Here is a 17834-nt window from a genome sequence, read left to right as displayed (position 1 = left end):
AATAAAGACCTGCATGGAATGTTCTTGTCTTTGTATATTTAATTGGAGTTTTACAAATTTTTATTTAATCTAAACCAGTGATTTAATTCTGGCAGTCTTGCTGGATGGCGTGACTCACTCTTGTTCTACCAAACGTGGTGGCTGTTTCTGTGCTGCCTGGTGAAGTCGCATCAATGTAAGAAGCCTCTGCTGCCCCTGGTCTGTGGCAGTGGTCCCCTCAGGGGACATTCAGCAGTGACTGCAGGCATCTTTGGTTGTCATGAATGGGTGGATGCTCCTGGCATCTGGTGGGTGAGGCCCAGGGATGCTGCACAGGTCCTGTGGTGTGGAGGACGGCCCCCATGGCAAACAGCCATCTGCCCCCACATGCCAGCACTGCAGAGGCTGAGGAATCTGGGTCAAGAGCGTGAGACATTGGCACTGAGTCTGAAGAATCCTCCCCCAAGTTGTATACTTCATTTTTCCTTGGTGGCATTCACAGTTTGTGCTTTTCGTAGACACGTGCTGTTTAAACATAGCTCTCAAATGACGGGGATGTGAGCACAGGAACAAATTACTTTCAGTGAGATTTTAATGACAAAACAATCATCCCGTGAGTTCTGTTTAATCCAAAATGCCAGCCAAGTCAGGTGAGGGTCCCTTCCTCTGACCACCGGGATCTGGTCACTCAGGGACAGACGGTGGGTTTCACTCAGCGACTCTGTGCAGACAACCTTGCCCAGGGGGGCGGGGGGGCCATTATCCACGGCTGACACTCTCTTTGACTCTCTAGCTTCCTTTCTCTCCCTCTCTCCCTGCCTTCCCTTCCCTTCCCTTCCCTTCTCTCCCCCTCCCCTTCCCTTCCCTTCTCTCCCCCTCCCCTTCCCCCTCTCCCTGCCTTCCTGCCTTTCCTGCCTTTTCTCTCTTTCTTTCTTTTTTCTTGCAAGCAGTATGTTAAAAGCAGGAGGCCTCACCTGCTTCTGGACTGCCTACTTTATAATCTAAAATTTAGAGAGATGAAGGGGAGCAGATATCTTACAACTTAGTTTATTTATTTGATAGATGCAGCATTGTTTCCCATATGGGGAGACTTCACTTTAAATCGGTCTTATTTCAGAAACATTCTTGTCCTTACCTTGGCATTGGCTGTTGGTACATCTACACGTGACTTAAAACATTCGTGGCATGTAGTGGATTTGCCTTTGTGTGGACAATATTTTCACAAAGGTTTTCTTCTTGACCAAAACTTGAGTTGAGCTCCTCTGGGTCCTTTACTAGAATGCACCCGACCTTGACTTCCCTCTCTGTCCTTGTAGAATCCAGTTCGAGCAAGAATCCTTCTAAATCAGTTTAAGAACAATTCCCCACCATCCATCTGAGCACCTGGAGATCCTATCACCCTGGCCAGCCATCAGCAATGATCCCATCAAGTCCATTGGCCAGAAATCCCTTCTCCTTGATGCTTCCTGTGGGGAATTTTCCATCCACTGACCCCAACCTGCTCCCTACTTGTCCTCAGTGGGGTTCGAGTTGAGTCCAGTCTCTGACTGCAGGAGCTCATTGCATGGCCCCTGGACCTCTTGCCCTGCCCACCCCTCCTGGAATGGTCTGATGTACCATCTTTAACAAGTGGTAAATTTTTTCTCGAATAGTACCACAATTTCTTTCCATTCTCGGCTAAATAGTGCCTGTCCTCAATTCCATGGTCATCCAGTAGTTACTAAATGTCAAGTAGCATAGAATTGTTGTTATCTCACATGACCAAATCTCTATATTATATTTTGGACACTACCCTCTCTTTGGGAGAGACAGTGCCTAGACTTTGTAACATTAAGTACTTCTGAGCACTTAGCTCTACTGAAGCCTGCTTAGAATAACTGTACATCTTTGTGGTCCAATCTTAATATTTAAGAGACCAACTCTCAGTGGTATTAGAATGTGTATCTCTTGATGGCTTTTCTCGGGGATTTTATAGTAGATACTGTTCTTTTTCCTTTACTCTTCCAATTTAGAAATAAGTGCTGCTGGATGACTAGGAATGTTTCTCAGTGGGGCTACTTGCACTGCACGTGGGATGTCCTGAGAGGAGACAGTGGCCCTGGAAAACGAAGGTTTGCTTTCTAAGAGAAGCTCCAATGAGGACGTCACTGCTTTATGGTGCTAAGAGTCTCTAGATCCCTAATTTTGCCCATGGTGTCAAACTTTGCAAGGCCTGGAGCCTGAAGTGAGTGATATTCCCACCATTTCAGTGAGAAGGAACATTTTGGAGAGAAGAGTAGCATCTTTACATACCTCCGATGAGAAGCATAATTGCCAGTGATATGTCCAGAACCGTCACAGCCAGGTGTGGGGCACCTACAATCAAAAACGCAAATTGTGTTAAAATGGAAAGGAATAAAATTCCCTGAAAAATTAACTATTTTTTATCCAAAAAGCAAACTAACTCTATTGCTTCACCTCCTACTTGAAAGAGGCTGAGTGGAGCTGGAAGTCACCCCGGCCACACGCACACCTTCCAGAGCACCGGGAGCTTCGTGGCCGCTCAGCTCCCCACAGTCTCTGGAGCAGATGCCGCACTTTTGGTCCCCAGGCTGCTCATTCTAGAATCTGTCTTCCCTCCTAACAGCCCACCTTTTCTCCCCTCATTCTTAAAGCTCAGGAGAGCCAGCAATCACGGGGCTTGTTATTGCACCAGCCCACACGTGAAGCAAGGCTCACACATGAACAGACGTGCCCCGAGGTCTGAGGGAATGGTCTTAGTCTGAACTCAGACCCCAGCACTACAAAGGCACCCCTTCCACGGACTGACCAGGGCTGCGGCCAGCCTGGGTGGCCCCAGGGAGAAGTGAGGGTAGTGACCTGTATCTGGACCATGGAAATGCAGGCCGACCATCTCTCTGATGACCACTGCACTCAGGCAGGTTTGATAGCCCTTAAAATAGTTGTTACTCTTGAGCAATATGAGTAGAACATAAATCAGTTCAGATCCACCAGGTCAGTCAGTGGAGAGGCTCTGAACAGTTCATGGGGACACATGCTCATCTACTGAAGCCTACCGAGGCGACCCCATCCTGTTTCTTAATTAAGGTCTTGCCATTTCTCTAATCAGAGACTTTTTTTAAAAGAGCTTTATAATTATATTGCCCTCCGTATAACTTCTTAACTATGCTGTCTCAAGAATAAGATAGCACTGCAAACACATTTGCACTTTGAGCTATTTCAGTTGCATTTGCACCCACCATGAATGTAAAAATTAAGAAAGAATTCCCCTTGATTTCTATTACATTAGTAACTCTCCAAAAATGACAAGGATAAAGCAACTTAGTGAGCAATATTACCCCAGTGGGAACCATCAAAGCGTACTCCATGCCCCTTCCTGCCTCAGTGAGTACCTGAATTTTTGTCAAGATCAAGAATCACAATTTAAAAACAGTTAATACATGTCTGCTGCTCCTAGAGATTTCAATTTGCTCTCCACTCAGAAAGTCACTGTGGATAGGATATTGGGGCTGAGACCAGGACAGCAAGGCGCTTACTTAAGGTGGGCTTTCTCAAGATCAGAGGAGAACGGCAGGGATTAGAGTGGAAATACATGAAACTGGCCGAATTTTAAGTGTATGAATGTCATATTTTGACACTTGGATGTGTAAATGGTTTTCAGTACTCTCCTTTAGTCCTAAGAAAGGGAACAGAACTCTAGATCTCAGGGTATAGAAATGGATGTTTTCCATATCATATTAGAGGAAAAGTCTAATTTAGGACCTGCTCCCGGGAGAATGAGAGTCACTGAGTGAAGAAGCAGTGGAGGGTTCTTCTGTGTGCTCCCATCACTGCCCTTCAGACTAAGGGTAATTGGGGTCTTTAAAAGAGGAGTTTGAAGCAGAACAGTGATGAAGTATTTCAAACAGTCTCTCTGCATATCATGAACAACACTCCAAATCCAATTGTTAGACCTGATTTTTGTTCAAATAACAGCTGTTTACATACACTTAAAGTTTGATCATAAGACTATTCAGTCAGTTGCTAAGTAATTATTGTCTAAAAAATAAATTAAATGACTGAATTTAACTAGCTGGTTTTTCAAATGACACCTTATGTGGGTAAACTCCAAACTCATAAGCTTACACAGGAAGGCATATTTGAAAGCAACAAAAATCATTCTGTCCAAGAGAAGCTAATCTTGGTGCATGTATCTGTATTAAAAATGTATCAAGAAACAGTAATATATACTTGGCATTACTTTTTGCTTAAGAAAAAGAAAAAGATTCTTAAACTTTCTAATTCAAGTACATAGTGCATGTTTATTTAAAATTTATTCATTTTAACATGGCTAAACATTTTTGAGATGTTCTTTTTTGTTGGGGCAGAAGGAAGTTGACTCTTCTCAAATTTAAAGTAAGATATTATAGCCAAATAATTCAGTGAAAATCATATTTTTACCACCTATAAAAGTTTTTGTGGTAGTTTTTATGTGTTTAAATGTCATTTATGAATGTATAATCCATTGTTTGATAAGAAAATAGGTGTTTTAACTAGTGACTGTGGTAACTTAATGTCCTGTCCAATATTTTTATCGCTTGGTTTATATGTCCTTCTTGTTATGAGAGAATATGCCTTTTTAAAAAGCTTATTAATAACACTTTCCCAATTTATATCTTAAAAAGCTAAAGAACACTGGATTTATACAATTTGGGGAGAGTAGAATAAAACAGTTGATGGCTCTTGCTACATTTCTGGGGTGGGATGGGGTTGTGGGAGAACCTGAACTACTTTGAAAACATTAGATTTCAGTATAAATACAACTCACAACTGCTAGCATTGAAGGTGGTGGGGGGACACTGTGTGGGTTTTGTTTTATTTAATTTATTAATTAGTCTTTAAATTAGGGCTTTTTTTGAGATTACTGGACCATCATTAAATGTGATTATGTAAAGAGATTAATGATACATATGGAGGGCTCCACCAAAGTCCACTAACTAAGCATTACTCAAGTGCAGACTGCAAACTCCAATGTGTCTGTGTTCTGAGATTAATTGCAAATAGCAGGTGTGGTGCTGAAGTCTACACCAGTGGGATTAGATGAGTGTTACGCCCTTTATTTTAAAATCAAACTAGGTTTCAGTAAAAAGGTTTTTAAAATGTCCTTTTTCATCACGAGAACAAACAAAACTAGATTGACTTAGCTTATTTTTAGAGCTTTCACCGTGTTGAGGAAGAAAAAAAAATCACTGGGAAGAGGCCTTTCTTTCTTAAAAGGATTGTGTTCATTTCCAGGGTTTCGAGGTGGGTGGGTGGGGCGTGCATCCCACGCATGCCACTTGCTAGTCGCCTGAATGAATGTGGGGAAACTCTTTGGCCTGACAAGGCTCACGGGCCGCCTGGGCCTGACGCGGTCTCCTCCTGAGACGCCTCCGCCCGCCTGCACAGGCTCCTGTGAACGCCAGTTCAGGCTGCCCTCAACGTCAATTCCCATCGCCAGCGCCCAGAGCAGACACATGCTGGAAACACTGGCTGTGTCTCCCTGAGGTAACCAGCCCCGGTTTTCGGGGGTAGTAATTCAGCTTTTCCATCTTTAGGTGGTGCTTCTAGACCACAGAAGGCAGCCCCGACCGGCTTTTCAATGGTTCCTCCTTCTAACCGCTCTTGGTATCCATTTTTATGTTACTGTGCAAGAATTTAAGGCTCTTTAAAAACTCATAGATTTACATACAAATTTCCTAGCTTTAAGAAATCTCAACGTTAAAAAAAAACAATGTTCTGAAGTCGATGGATGAGGAAGTGACTGTTCATCTAACAAAAGGGATCTTCGCCTCTCAAACCCAGTCAGCTCCAGGATCCTCAACAATGGGCGTGGCGTGAAATTGATTTACAAACATGCGATTTGCATCTGCCCATCTAGGAGCACGCCTTTTCCACGAAGGAAGCCCAGGTGGGACAATTGGCATCCCCCGTGGATAGAATCAGAGGGCAGCCTGTGCTGCACAGCTTGGGTTTGCAAATGGCAGAAGAGATTGACTGGGTTTCCATGGAAACGGCCTCTCAGCTCCCTTGCAGGGAGGCTCCGGCTCTCAGCGCTGCAGCACTCAGGCTGCTGGGGAGCGGAGTGGGGATGGGAAGAGCACCACTCACCTAGCGCCCCGCCTGCTTTCCTGACAGTTACCACCACCAATAGCAGCCAGGCTATTTTAAGTTCCTGTAGATGGTTAAGGTGTAAACTTGCATTAAATAAAACGCTTGGTTATATATACATATATATATATATATAGATTTTCTTTTCTCTTCCAAAGATACTATTGGTAAAAACAACTGGAGAAAGAAAATGATGAACAAATAATCTCGAAACCCACACGAGCCGCCCCACAGATATTTTCAAGACAAAAATATTCCTGATCTTGCTTCATCTCTGGTCATGGGTTTGCCTGAGATTAAGAATTTAAGAGCAAAGAAAAAAGAAAAAGAAAAAGAATTTAAGAGAAAACAACTTTTGGTTGTACATATTAAGAGAAAATAACTTTTAGCTGTACATATTACGATTATTTGTCTTGTATAGACATTTAAGAACGGTGATGGAAAAAATCGTAATAAAATATTTTAAGCAGTATTTACATTAGAGCCAATATGCAAAATTCAGGCAAATTCTAAAAACAAAACAAAACAAAAACACCCAAGCGACAACAAGAAAACAAAAAGTGAAAGACAGGGACATTCATAAGCATTTGGAACTCTGACTTAGGGCAGGAGCCCTTCTCAGATAGAAACAGCTGCTCCTGTTGCTTTTGCAGATCTGAGGCATCAGAGAAACCCTTGGGCTCGACCCCTTGTCCCCTTTGTGCTCCTGGCCAAAGAGACAAGCTCTGTGAGCCTACGTAAGATGCAGCATTGGCCACACGTCCACGGAGGTCACAAGATGTGTCCCCTAACGTAAAAGAACTCAATATCTAGGCATTAAAATACATCATCCTCACAAATCATAGAGTTTTCCATTGGTGCACGTCACGCAGCTGGAACACCCACCAACTGGCTTTTCAGATGCTCTCTGATGTGTCCCCTCTCAGGACAGAAACCCATTGCTGTGCTGATTTCCTCCCATTTACAAAACCACAACCTGAAGCAGGGTGGTGTACACGAAACAGCTGTGTCCACCGACTGAAGCTGTTCTGTAGCCCAGTTACTCATACAAATGTCTTGAAAGTGCTCCCTCTAGAGTCTGTCATCCCATCCTCTCTCTTTCAAAAGGAAATAGAATGGAAGTTAAATAAATGCTTGCAGTTGTGTTCAGCAAGGCATTGAAAGCAGGACATGATCTTCAGGATAGGGCTGCCTCTAGTTAAATGAATGCTCATAGCACAGCACATTCTACTGCCTAAACCCACTTTACATCAATGCTATTAGAAAACAAGGCAGAGACTCCTGGAGACAGAGGCCAGAACAGAGCCCACAGCACAGACATTCATCATCCAGGGGTCGGGACAAGCTGCCACGTGCTTTTGTTGAACACCCAGAGTCAGTGAGGACAACATCCGACCATCACCTGCAGAGCAAGTGCACGTGGAAGCTCAGAGGCCACAGGCCTGGGAGTCCTCCCAGCTTGACTCAGCGTTTCACAGGAGCATGACCGCAGGGCGAGACCCAGCCAGTCACAGGGCCTGGGAGTCCTCCCAGCATGACTCAGTGTCTTACAGGAGCATGACCGCGGGCCGAGACCCAGCCAGTCCACCAATATCTATCTCCAAATCGGTCTAAAGGGAGAAGTATCTAGAAGAGACACGGAATCTCTCATCATGATAGAGTTAACTACTACTTATTATTATTTTTTAAAGTCTTTTGAATGAAGGCTAAAAGGATTCCCAGAATGTTTCAGCTCTGTCCGGATTAATGATTTGGGAGGCTGCCCTCATCTAACTGAGTCATTTCTCAAAGGCTCCCCTGATTTTGAGCTCAGCAGCTAAAATGTATGGAACAACATTGAATATTTGGAGTAATAATGTAAATGTCCGATGGAGAGACTCTGAGTTCTTCTAAGAATTTCTCAGAGAGCCAACTCATGTGTCTTTTTTCATTCCTGTGTTTCATGGTAGCTCTATCATGGAGACTTAATTAGTAAAACACAAGATATGAAAAAATAGATTTTTTTTCTTTATCCTCCGAATTAAAAGAAAACAACAAAAATAAATAATTAAGCCTTACCTATAGGAGAAAAACATATTTGTAAATCAGAATGATTCTGGCCACATGAATAAGGCTTTGCCCCGCTTACACGAAAATTTCAATTTTAAAACTTGTCTTTTGCCTAAATAGATCTGGTCCTAAAAATATATATTGCTCTAAAGCACTGGAGACATGGTAAAAAATCTTTTTAAATATGTATTTTTTCTTTAATTTGAGACAGAGTCTCACTCTGTTGCCCAGGCTGGAGTACAGTGGTGCAATCTCGGCTCACTGCAACCTCCTCCTCCCAGGTTCAAGTGGTTCTCCTGTCTCAGCCTTCCCAGCAGCTGCGATTACAGGCATGCGCCACCACACCCACCTAATCTTTTGTATTTTTGTAGAGACAGGGTTCTTGCCATGTGGGCTAGGCTGGTCTTGAACTTCTGACCTCAAGTAATCTGCCCGCCTTGGCCTCTCAAAGTGCTGGGATTATGAGGGTGGGCCACCACACTCAGCCTAAATATATATTTTAATTTTGATTCTTGTCATATAAATGGGAAACAATAAAGAAATGTAGAGAAAGGCAAAATGAAGACATTTCAAATGGGAGAAAAAGGCTTGATACTCATTTTTAGTCTGCACTGCTGCGGCTTTCTTTCCAAACAGAAAGAGACCAGGCTAGTTAGGAGCAAGCAGTTCGGAGCTGACCCTCCGTGTCCGACGGCTCCACATCCTTGTATTCAACCAACAAAAAAAGATCAAAACTATTCAGAGAAAAATGATAAAAGGCAATAATAAAAATAATACAAATTTTAAAAATACACTAGAACAACTCTGTCAATAGCATTTACTTTGTATTAAGAATTGTGTGTAATCCAGAGAAGGTTAAAATGCTTGAGAGGATGTGTGCAGCTCGTAGCAGGGACTGGAGCCCCCTTGGATTTGGTATCCTTGGGCGTCCTGGAACCAATTCCCCGGGGACACTGGGAAACAACTACCCTGCATCACTTCTGGTCAGTTTCTTAAAGAGATTACCTGAAACTCAAGGAAAGGCAAATCCTGTAAGTCACTTTTCAATTTGTAAGATACTCAGCGGTTTCATTTTCTTTTGGAATTCCATGCGAGGTACGCATATTTTGCACTTCTTCCCATGCTAATACAGCAGCGCAGGATCCCGCCGCACAGGGCTTTGATATTTTTCAAGCCACCTTTTGCTACCTTCTCCCGGGTGGAGTCTCCGCTGCCTCCCCCGTAGGCACCTCAGCAGCCCTGCCCTGTGCCCTCACCCTCTCCCAAAGCTTCTCATTAGGAAAGGGTGCGGCGGCATGCCTGCTACTTAGAAGTACCAGATACGGGAAGAGTGCTGCACACACACCCTGACAGCCTGGGGCAGGGTGCTCTTCTCACTAAGCTTCAGTCACTCTCCGTCTCCCCAGAGCCTTTGTCCCTGAGATTCTTAGAGGGTCTCCCATTCTGCTTGGTTTCCTGAAAGTCAGGTGAGGGTTTTTTTTACAACGTGATGTCTAGGATATTCCAGTAGTAGGAAAACCTACACATTTCAAAGTGTGAAGTAGACTTGTCTCTATTAGGGGCATTTAGGTGGAAGGTTTGCTTTCTGATGTATGTAAATTGTAAACACAAAACTCCTTTCTTTCTTTTGGTTCCCAGTACTTTTCTTTTTAAATTACACTCGAAAATAACAACAACAAATACATGGGGAAGAATTTTAAAAGTACCCTTATCATAATTTTTTTAAAATTTCTTTTTCATGATGCAGATAAGATTTTGGAATGGGCTAGGCCCCAGGTTGCTGAGAACGTGCAAGGGTCATCATGCAAATGAAACTCCAACGTTCTGATCGTAGGGCCTTGTGGCTGAGAGGGTCCAAGAACTGTGAAGTTATGGCAGGCAAAATAGCAATGGGGCGGGTGAAGAAGCATTATTAGTTCTATCATGCCCAATAATTGTAGTAACCAGAACACACCCCGGTTCATCTGGATGACATGCAGGTAGTATCACCCGTTGGATCAGCAGGAATATTGGCCAGGGGATCTACACTGTGACGTACGGCTCCAGTGCCTACATTAGCACTGGGTCAGCCTCTCACCTGCACCATGTCCCATCCAGCCGCCCTGCCCCCAGCCCTGGTGCGCGGATGCCCTGGAGGACGCACGCATGCTGCCCCAGCTTTGGGGACAGCGTGCTGGATGAGAGGGGCTCTGGGAAAGTGGACCCGGGCAGTGCTGGTGACGGGTCTGGTCCCACTCCCGGGCTTGTTTTCTGGGGACTCTCGCGCTGCGGCTTGGCTGTTTGAGGAGCACCCAGGGGCCGCCGCGGCAGCGTCACTGTCCATGCTGCATGCAGTTTGTCTGTTTCCCGACCATGCAGCCTAGGAATCTTCACTCATCCCTCTGTGTTGATCATGCTGCCCTTGTTGCCAACACTGCGAACCGCTGCAGGGCCGAAAGGCGCCCCAAGTACATCCAGCAATAGGCTCCTGTCCAGTGCGGCAGAACGTACCTAGCACATCCTGACGTCCCATTCACTTAACGGGATGTGTCCATGGGAACTGCTGCCAGAGCACATGCACGTCCAGCAGCAGTGGAGCGGCTAAGCAAGAGGCTGGGGCAGCCGGAGCCAGTATTGGGGTTGGACTCGGAGGACCCATGCAAAAAAGAAATACAAAAGGTGACTGGTGCAGCTGACGCAAGGCAACAGAACCACCACCCCAGCCTCTCGCCCTCGCGTGGAAGAGTGAGTTTCATCCAGGGCCTGATGCATTCAACCACACGCTCGGGATGCGGGGGCCCCCCAATTCCACATGCAAAGGGACGGACCTCACCCAGGGTTGGGACACTGGGGCCTGGGGTCGCAAGAGAGGTACTCACCTTGAGTTGATTACATTGAACTCTAAAGCAGCTAATACCATTTATATGTAGTAAAAACACACTTCAAAATACATTTTATGCAGGCTGTTGCAGGGAATTCCTTTCTGGCGGTGGGATCCGGGATGAGATGTGTAAGACTGAGCATCTCTCCCTTACTCTCAACACAGCCATTATTAGATGGTCTGGAGATGCTTTCACAAATGGTCTTTTGTCCTTATCACTCTCAGAGGCAAGGACTATTTGTCCCTTAGGGTAAGGAACCCCCTGTGGAATGAGTCACTCATCCTGGAGGGTTAATGGTGGGGGCTGGGAGGGGTTCTCTGCAAGGGCTACTGCCTTGACAACACCAATTTTCCAACACCAAGAACCCATGGATTTCCTGTGAGACCGAGACAGATGATCCACCACCACCACGGTGACCACACTCATGGCCAGCACCACCACTGCTCACCACATGCACACACTGGCGCACACACTCATTCCCTGGCCCCAGAGGGCACACAGGGAAGCGACAACAATGGCCAAAAACCCAATACGGCTCAGACATTATTTGTTTAAATCTGAGGACCCTGAGGCCCTGAGAAACTGAAAGACACATTCTGTGTGGGGTCAGACAGACTCCGGTGTGGGCCTGGAGGGGTCCTTAGGGCAGCGACTTCTTTCACGGCTGAGCCCCAGCATGGGGATGGCCACTGCCTATCTCCCTCCTACCTCCCTCCGGGCATGGGGATGGCCACCTCCTACCTCCCTCCTATCTCCCTCCTACCTCCCTCCTATCTCCCTCCGGGCATGGGGATGGTCACTTCCTATCTCCCTCCTACCTCCCTCCTATCTCCCTCTGGGCATGGGGATGGCCACCTCCTATCTCCCTCCTACCTCCCTCCGGGCATGGGGATGGCCACTGCCTACCTCTCTCCTATCTCCCTCCTACCTCTACCTCCCTCCTATCTCCCTCCGGGCATGGGGATGGCCACTGCCTATCTCCCTCCGGGAGGGCTTAGAATCCTTTTCAGTTACATAAGGGAGGTTCAGAGAATTTAAAAGCAGATCAGTTTCCAAAAGCTGGTAGACTTCAGCTTGCCTTAGGAAAGGCAGGTCTTCCAGGACAGAAGAAAGGAAGGATTTCTAGAGTCACCTAGACAGGAGGGATGTACATGTTTTTCCTCTTTAGCGGAAATGTTTATCCTCATCTTTAATATTCGTGTTATTTTTTGCTTTCTACTTTTTCTTGTTTGCCTGGTTTGTGGATCTTTTATTATTATTATTATTTTTGTAGCCCTTAACTTGTCTCATAGGGAAAAGATTTTGTATTCTAATCGGGGTTTTGGGGGGTGTTAAAGACGCTGCTCTGCCTCCAGCCTGTGCAATCCTGGAATTCGCTGAGGTTTCTCACGCTTGGGGGTCACTTGATGCTTTCTATTTCTTCCTCCCACATTCTGCCTCGTGCCCCATCCTCATGTTTGTAAGTATGATTTTAAAACTTTTCTGGGGTTTATTTACTCCTCTTTCAGTCTTTCATTTTTTAAAAAATGGAACATATTCTTCCTTTTTTCTACCATGGAATCTGTCTTTTCCCTCATTTCAAATCTTGTTTTATATTTTGTCAAATTTACAAGTTATTTCACAGACTTCATTTTTCAAGAGGTTTAAAAAGAAAGATAATCCAAAAATCTTTATTTTGCAGGCAAGGAAACAGATGTAAAGAGTTAAGTACCTTTAAGATCAACAAGAAGCAACAAAGCTGAGATTGCAGGAACCATCTCTTAACTTCTGGTGCATTTTTACTGCACTAAACTCTTCTTACATGTTCCCTTGTTATCAATAATGCCCACCCCCCAAATCTAGAATCTATCATGTGATCTATGGGGTGGGCTCATTTGTTTTTAAAGCTCAAAGGCTCATTTGTTCCTCTCTTTGTGCTTTTTATTGATGAGTTCACATGGACTTTCCAGGTCATATAAAATTGAGAAGATTGAAGAAGATTCTAGGAAAGAAAATGAAATTTATCTGGAGTTCTGAGTCAGGAAGTAGCCATCCATAGCAGCTGCTAAAAGTTACATTGTCCTCTGCTTCTCATGTCTTCCCTCTGGTTACGAAGAGGGCCAAGGAGGGCAGAGAGGTCAGAGCACCTGCTGCAAATGCTGCAGGTATGTGGCCGTCTCATGTTCTGGCTCTGGAATCAGTGAGGTGTGATCCGTGGGGAAAGACAAGAATCGGCTGAGTGGACAGGGGAGAGGGAAAATCAAGAAGGAGAGAGGCGAGTGGAGAAGATGGGAGGAGAAGGAGAAAGGACTGGAGGAAAGGAGAGGAGAAGCTGCTGCAGGTGTGTTACGAATACACCACAGATCCTGGAGACTCCAGTGTCCAACAGGAGGCTCACAACAGTGGAGTGATCCAGGAGGCCAGGGATGCAGGGCTGGCCCAGACGGACGCTGGGAATGGCAGCGTGTCCAAATGTGAGATGCTGGGCACCCCCTGGAGGCGGTGCTAGCTTCGGGGCTCAGTCCCTGCTCTGACCTCCGGGAGAGAAAAACAGGGCCTGCTTCCTTGAGGCTCTTGACTTTCTGTTGGGTGCCTTAACCAAAGATCCCTCACTCAGAACTGAGCGTGGAGTGTGCCGTTTTCACGGATCCTGTGGCCTTTGGGAATCTGTTTCAAGAGCAAGTTAGGGAAAATGGGCTGGATGAAAAAAACGAAGATGTGCTTCCAAGAGCAAAACAACCAGAAAACTATGATCCACCCAGGGGTGAGAAGACTGAGCTCAGATGTGTTGAGATTCTGACATTCATCCCCATGGACTTCCTTTCACATGATGCCACAGCAACGTGAGAGCCACGCTTGCAGAGTACTGTCCCGCTCCAGCGCGAACCCCAGGAAGAGAGAAACGGTACGTCCCGCTCCGGCCCGACTCCAGGAGGATAGAAACCGTACGTCCTGCTCCTGCCTAAGCCCTGGGAAGATAGAAACGGTACGTTCCGCTCTGGCCCGAATCCAGGAGGATAGAAACCATATGTCCCCCTCCAAGCCGACCCCTGGGAGGACAGAAACAGTATGTCCTGCTCCGGACCAACCCCCAGGAGGACAGAAATGGTATGTCCCGCTCTGGCCAACTCCGGGAGGACAGAAACCATATGTTCCCCTCCAGACTGACCCCCGGGAGGGCGGAAACGGTATATTCCACTCTGGGGCAACTCCTGGAAGGACAGAAACAGTTATGTCCCGCCTCGGGCCGACCCCCGGGAGGATGACAACGGTATGTCCCGCTCTGGGCCGACCCCTGGAAGGATAGAAACGTTATGTGCCAATTGTATTTCGACAGTGGCGGCGACGGTGGAAGGACTTGAAACATGTCCCTTAAGAGACAAAAAAAGGGGGACATTTGGGGACATTTGGGGGATAGTTAGCTCAGAGAAGACTCGAGGGAAACAAATGACTGCTTTAAAATAGATGGAAGGTAAATGTTATGAGGCAGAAAGAAATCTTGTTCTGAACATTCATAAGCGTCTCGGAACTCCCTCTTGGGAAGAGCCTCTGACCATGGTTGACAGAGGAAAGAACGGCTGCCCTGGGCAGTGGAGCTAACCCTCATGGGAGGAGCTCAAGGACAGCTGGGGTTCGATGAGAAGGGCAGGGAGCGTCACGAGGTGGCCGGATGGGCACCTGCCACTGGCCTTCACAGCCCCCAGGACTGCAGCTGCGTTTTCTTCACAGCCTGCCATGGCCCAGGGGGATGGTGAGGGGTGGGGGCTATGCCTTCCCTCTGAGAAACAAAGATGCCTCTTCAGGGAATTCCAGGAGGCTTCCACGGCTCTCAGGGGACAGGATGCTCAGGAGAGGGAACCCTAGTGTGAGGACCACGTGGTGCGAGGTCCTCCCCAGTATGCGGAAAGAAAGCTCCCAGAAGACGGGGCAGGTCCAGGGCCTTCTGGAAACCCCTGCCTCGGGGCTGCACCCTCCACAGAGTCTCCGCAGCCCTCCCTGCCATGGGTGCGTCCGGTCTCCAGCAGGCCCTCCACAGTCTTGCGGCTCCCTCCCCGCCAGCTCCTGCCTTCCCAGCGTCAGCCGGGCATGTGCTGGCCTCGTGTCCCTGGCCCTGTCTGTCCTATTGCCTCCCATTCAACACGGGGCCCCACATAAGGTTTGCTGGACGCTCCCCAGGGGAGAGCTGGCCCTGTCCCCCCGTTGCTGTCCCCAGGCTGAACTTCCGCTTTGCCCCCTGCACAGAGCTGTCTCTGTGTTCAGGCATCTCATTTATTCAGGGTCTGGGAGGGCAGGGCTGAGCTCTGATGGGCAGCACTGGTGCCCCTCTACACGTGAAACTCCCCTCGCAACAGCTCTGCCCTCAACGTCTCCCGGAACAAAAGGAGGCATGGGAGGTTCGTGGCCCCCTCAGCAGCCACTTCGGGGCAGCCTTCATGCTCAACAGGTTCTGAGGAGCCAGCCATATGCCAGGCTCACAGAGCTGGTGAAGAATGGTGGCTGCTGCCAGAGGTGTGGGCCTGTTCCGAATGTCCTGGCTCTCAGCTGGGAGGTGGGGCTCAGCCTGGCTTAGCTGTGCCCGACTGCTGTGCTTCCACTCTATTCAGGCCCTGGCTTTTCCTGTCACTGGGTTTCTGCCAGAGGCTGCTGCGCTATGGGCCCCAGGGTACTGTCCCCACCAGGTGCTCTTGCGGGGAGGCAGAGGGGAAGGGCACCTGTGTGGGTGTCAGCGTGCTAACCCGCCAGGCTATTGCATCTGCCCTGGGCTATGGACTCCCTGGGCGTCTGTGTGGAGAACTGGGCTGGGGGCTGGAGGACTCAGCGCCTGCTTTGGGGAATGTGCAGACAAAGGTGGGACCTGCACTAGGGGTGAGAGGGGGCAGGCGGGGCTGAGGGACATCCCTTCCAGCCCAGCGGCTTGCACACCTGGCCAGCAGCCCTGCTCCTGTGGCCCTGCAGGGTTCCTGCGGGCTTTGAGGCTGAGGCACTCAGGGGTGTGGCCAAAGGGCTCAGTGAGCAAGACAGGGTGTGGCCCGAGGCTCTGCCATTCCCTTGGTGTGGCACATTCAGAACAAGTCCCTGCTCCTTTCTGAGCCTCAGTTTCTGCATCTGTGAAATAGGAAAAATAATCCCCGCCCGCATCATTAGGATCCTTGTTAGGACTAAAGAACTAAATCAAGTGCAGAAAATTTTAGCTCCCCGTCCTTTTTTCTCTTAGCAGCTAAGCCAGGCTACAGAGATCTCGGATCTCCTGGAGGCTGGCAGCCTTCTTTTGCTGTGGTGGTGCAGGTGATCACATAAGGACTAGCAAACCTTCAGAGTTAGCAAGAAGGCCTGTGAGTTCTGCAGGGGTGGGTAAGAAGAGCCAGCGCTCAGTATATGCTCAGTACACAAGGCATGTGGTGGGTGAGACGACCCCATGAGAAGAGCCAACAGCACTGTGTTTACATCTTCCTCCACATGCTGCCTGCTCACTTGCTGCTTCCATCAGTCCCCAGAGCAAGAGGCTACTGCCACCATCCCTGTTTCAGATGAAATAGGCACGAGCATTCAGGAATTTGTCCACGGCAAGGAGTGGGCTTTGAACCCAAGCTGTCCCACCTCACAGGCACTGGGCTTAGCCTCTGGGCTACAGTGTCTGAGGGCCGTCCGTGACAATGCTGCAGCAGGTGCGGACTGAAAGGTGCGAAAGGAAGTTGCCTGCGATGGAGCAGCTTGGAGTGTGCATCCAGGAGATGGCCTGGAGGTGCCTCGTGGGGAGAAGGATGGGCCAGGTGGAAGCAGGTGGGTCAAGCCGAGGTGGGGACCATGGCCAAGGGGATCTTTTTATAAATAGGGAAGATCACTTACAACAGAGGTGAGAGCTAGGGAGTCAGGACCATGGGGTATTGTGACTACAGCGTATTGTGAGTGGACGAAGGGTGAAGGCTCCACAGACACCTCTGGCCCCGTCACCTGCTGCCCACAGCTCCCATAGGTGCAGATGATGATGGCCTTATGAAGATGAGAGAGAGAGAGGCAGATGGACAGAGAGAGGCGGTCAGAGAGAGATGGGAGAGGAGAGAGAGGCAGGCAGAGAGAGAGTGCGGAGAGAGAGAGGCAGAGAGACAGAGAGAAGGAGGGGAGAGCGGGGAGGAGAGAGGCAGGCAGAGAGAGAGGGAGAGAGAGAGAGTTGGGAGGACAGAGAGAGGCAAGGAGAGAGGGAGAGAGAGGCAGGGAGAGAGGGAGAGGGAGCGGGGAGAGAGGTGGAGAGAGAGGGAAGCAGAGGGAGGGAGAGAGGCAGAGAGAGAGAGGCAGAGAGAGAGAGACTGGGGGAAAGAGAGTGGGGAGAGAGAGAGAGGCAAAGAGAGAGGGAGAGGCAGAGAGGGAAGTGGGAGAGAGGCCGACAGAGAGGGAAGGCAGAGAGAGAGAGGGGCAGAGAAGGAGGGAGAGAGAGAGGGTGAGAGAGGCAGGCAGAGAGTGAGAGGGTGGGGAAACGGAGGGAGAGAGAAAGAGGGAGAGAGAAAGAGAAAGAGAGGAAGAAGGAGAGAAAGAGGGAGGGGGAGAGAGAGGCAGAGAGAGGGAGAGGCAGAGAGAGAGAAGGAGAGGCAGAGAGAGAGAAGGAGAGGCAGAGAGAGGGGTGAGGGAGAGAGAGAGGCAGACAGAGAGGGAGGGCAGAGAGAGAGGGACAGAGAGAGAGGGAGGGAGAGAGAGAGGGAGAGGGTGAGAGAGAGAGAGGCAGGCAGAAAGTGAGAGGGTGGGGAAAGGGAGAGAAAGAGAGAGGGAGAGAGAGTGAAGCAGGCAGATAGAGAAGGAGAGGGGCAGCCAGGGAGAGAGAGGGTTGGGGGAGCGAGGGAGGGA

General features: G+C 48.3%; 1 protein-coding gene across 3 annotated transcripts in view; it reads right to left on the bottom strand.

Annotated features, from left to right (window-relative positions):
- Positions 1-17834, bottom strand: part of MYT1L (myelin transcription factor 1-like) — a 536085-nt gene that overhangs the window by 59412 nt on the left and 458839 nt on the right. For all 3 annotated transcript variants that reach the window (XM_011960959.1, XM_011960961.1, XM_011960960.1), the window contains exon 19: positions 2272-2334. In XM_011960959.1, the coding sequence (XP_011816349.1) occupies positions 2272-2334 (63 nt within the window). The remainder of the gene's footprint in view (positions 1-2271; positions 2335-17834) is intronic.

The sequence above is a fragment of the Colobus angolensis genome, unplaced genomic scaffold, assembly GCF_000951035.1.
Source record: "Colobus angolensis palliatus isolate OR3802 unplaced genomic scaffold, Cang.pa_1.0 Scaffold53, whole genome shotgun sequence".
Classification (NCBI taxonomy): domain Eukaryota; kingdom Metazoa; phylum Chordata; class Mammalia; order Primates; family Cercopithecidae; genus Colobus; species Colobus angolensis.
Note: the sequence above shows the minus strand (reverse complement) of the source record. Positions and strands in the feature narration are given on the sequence as shown.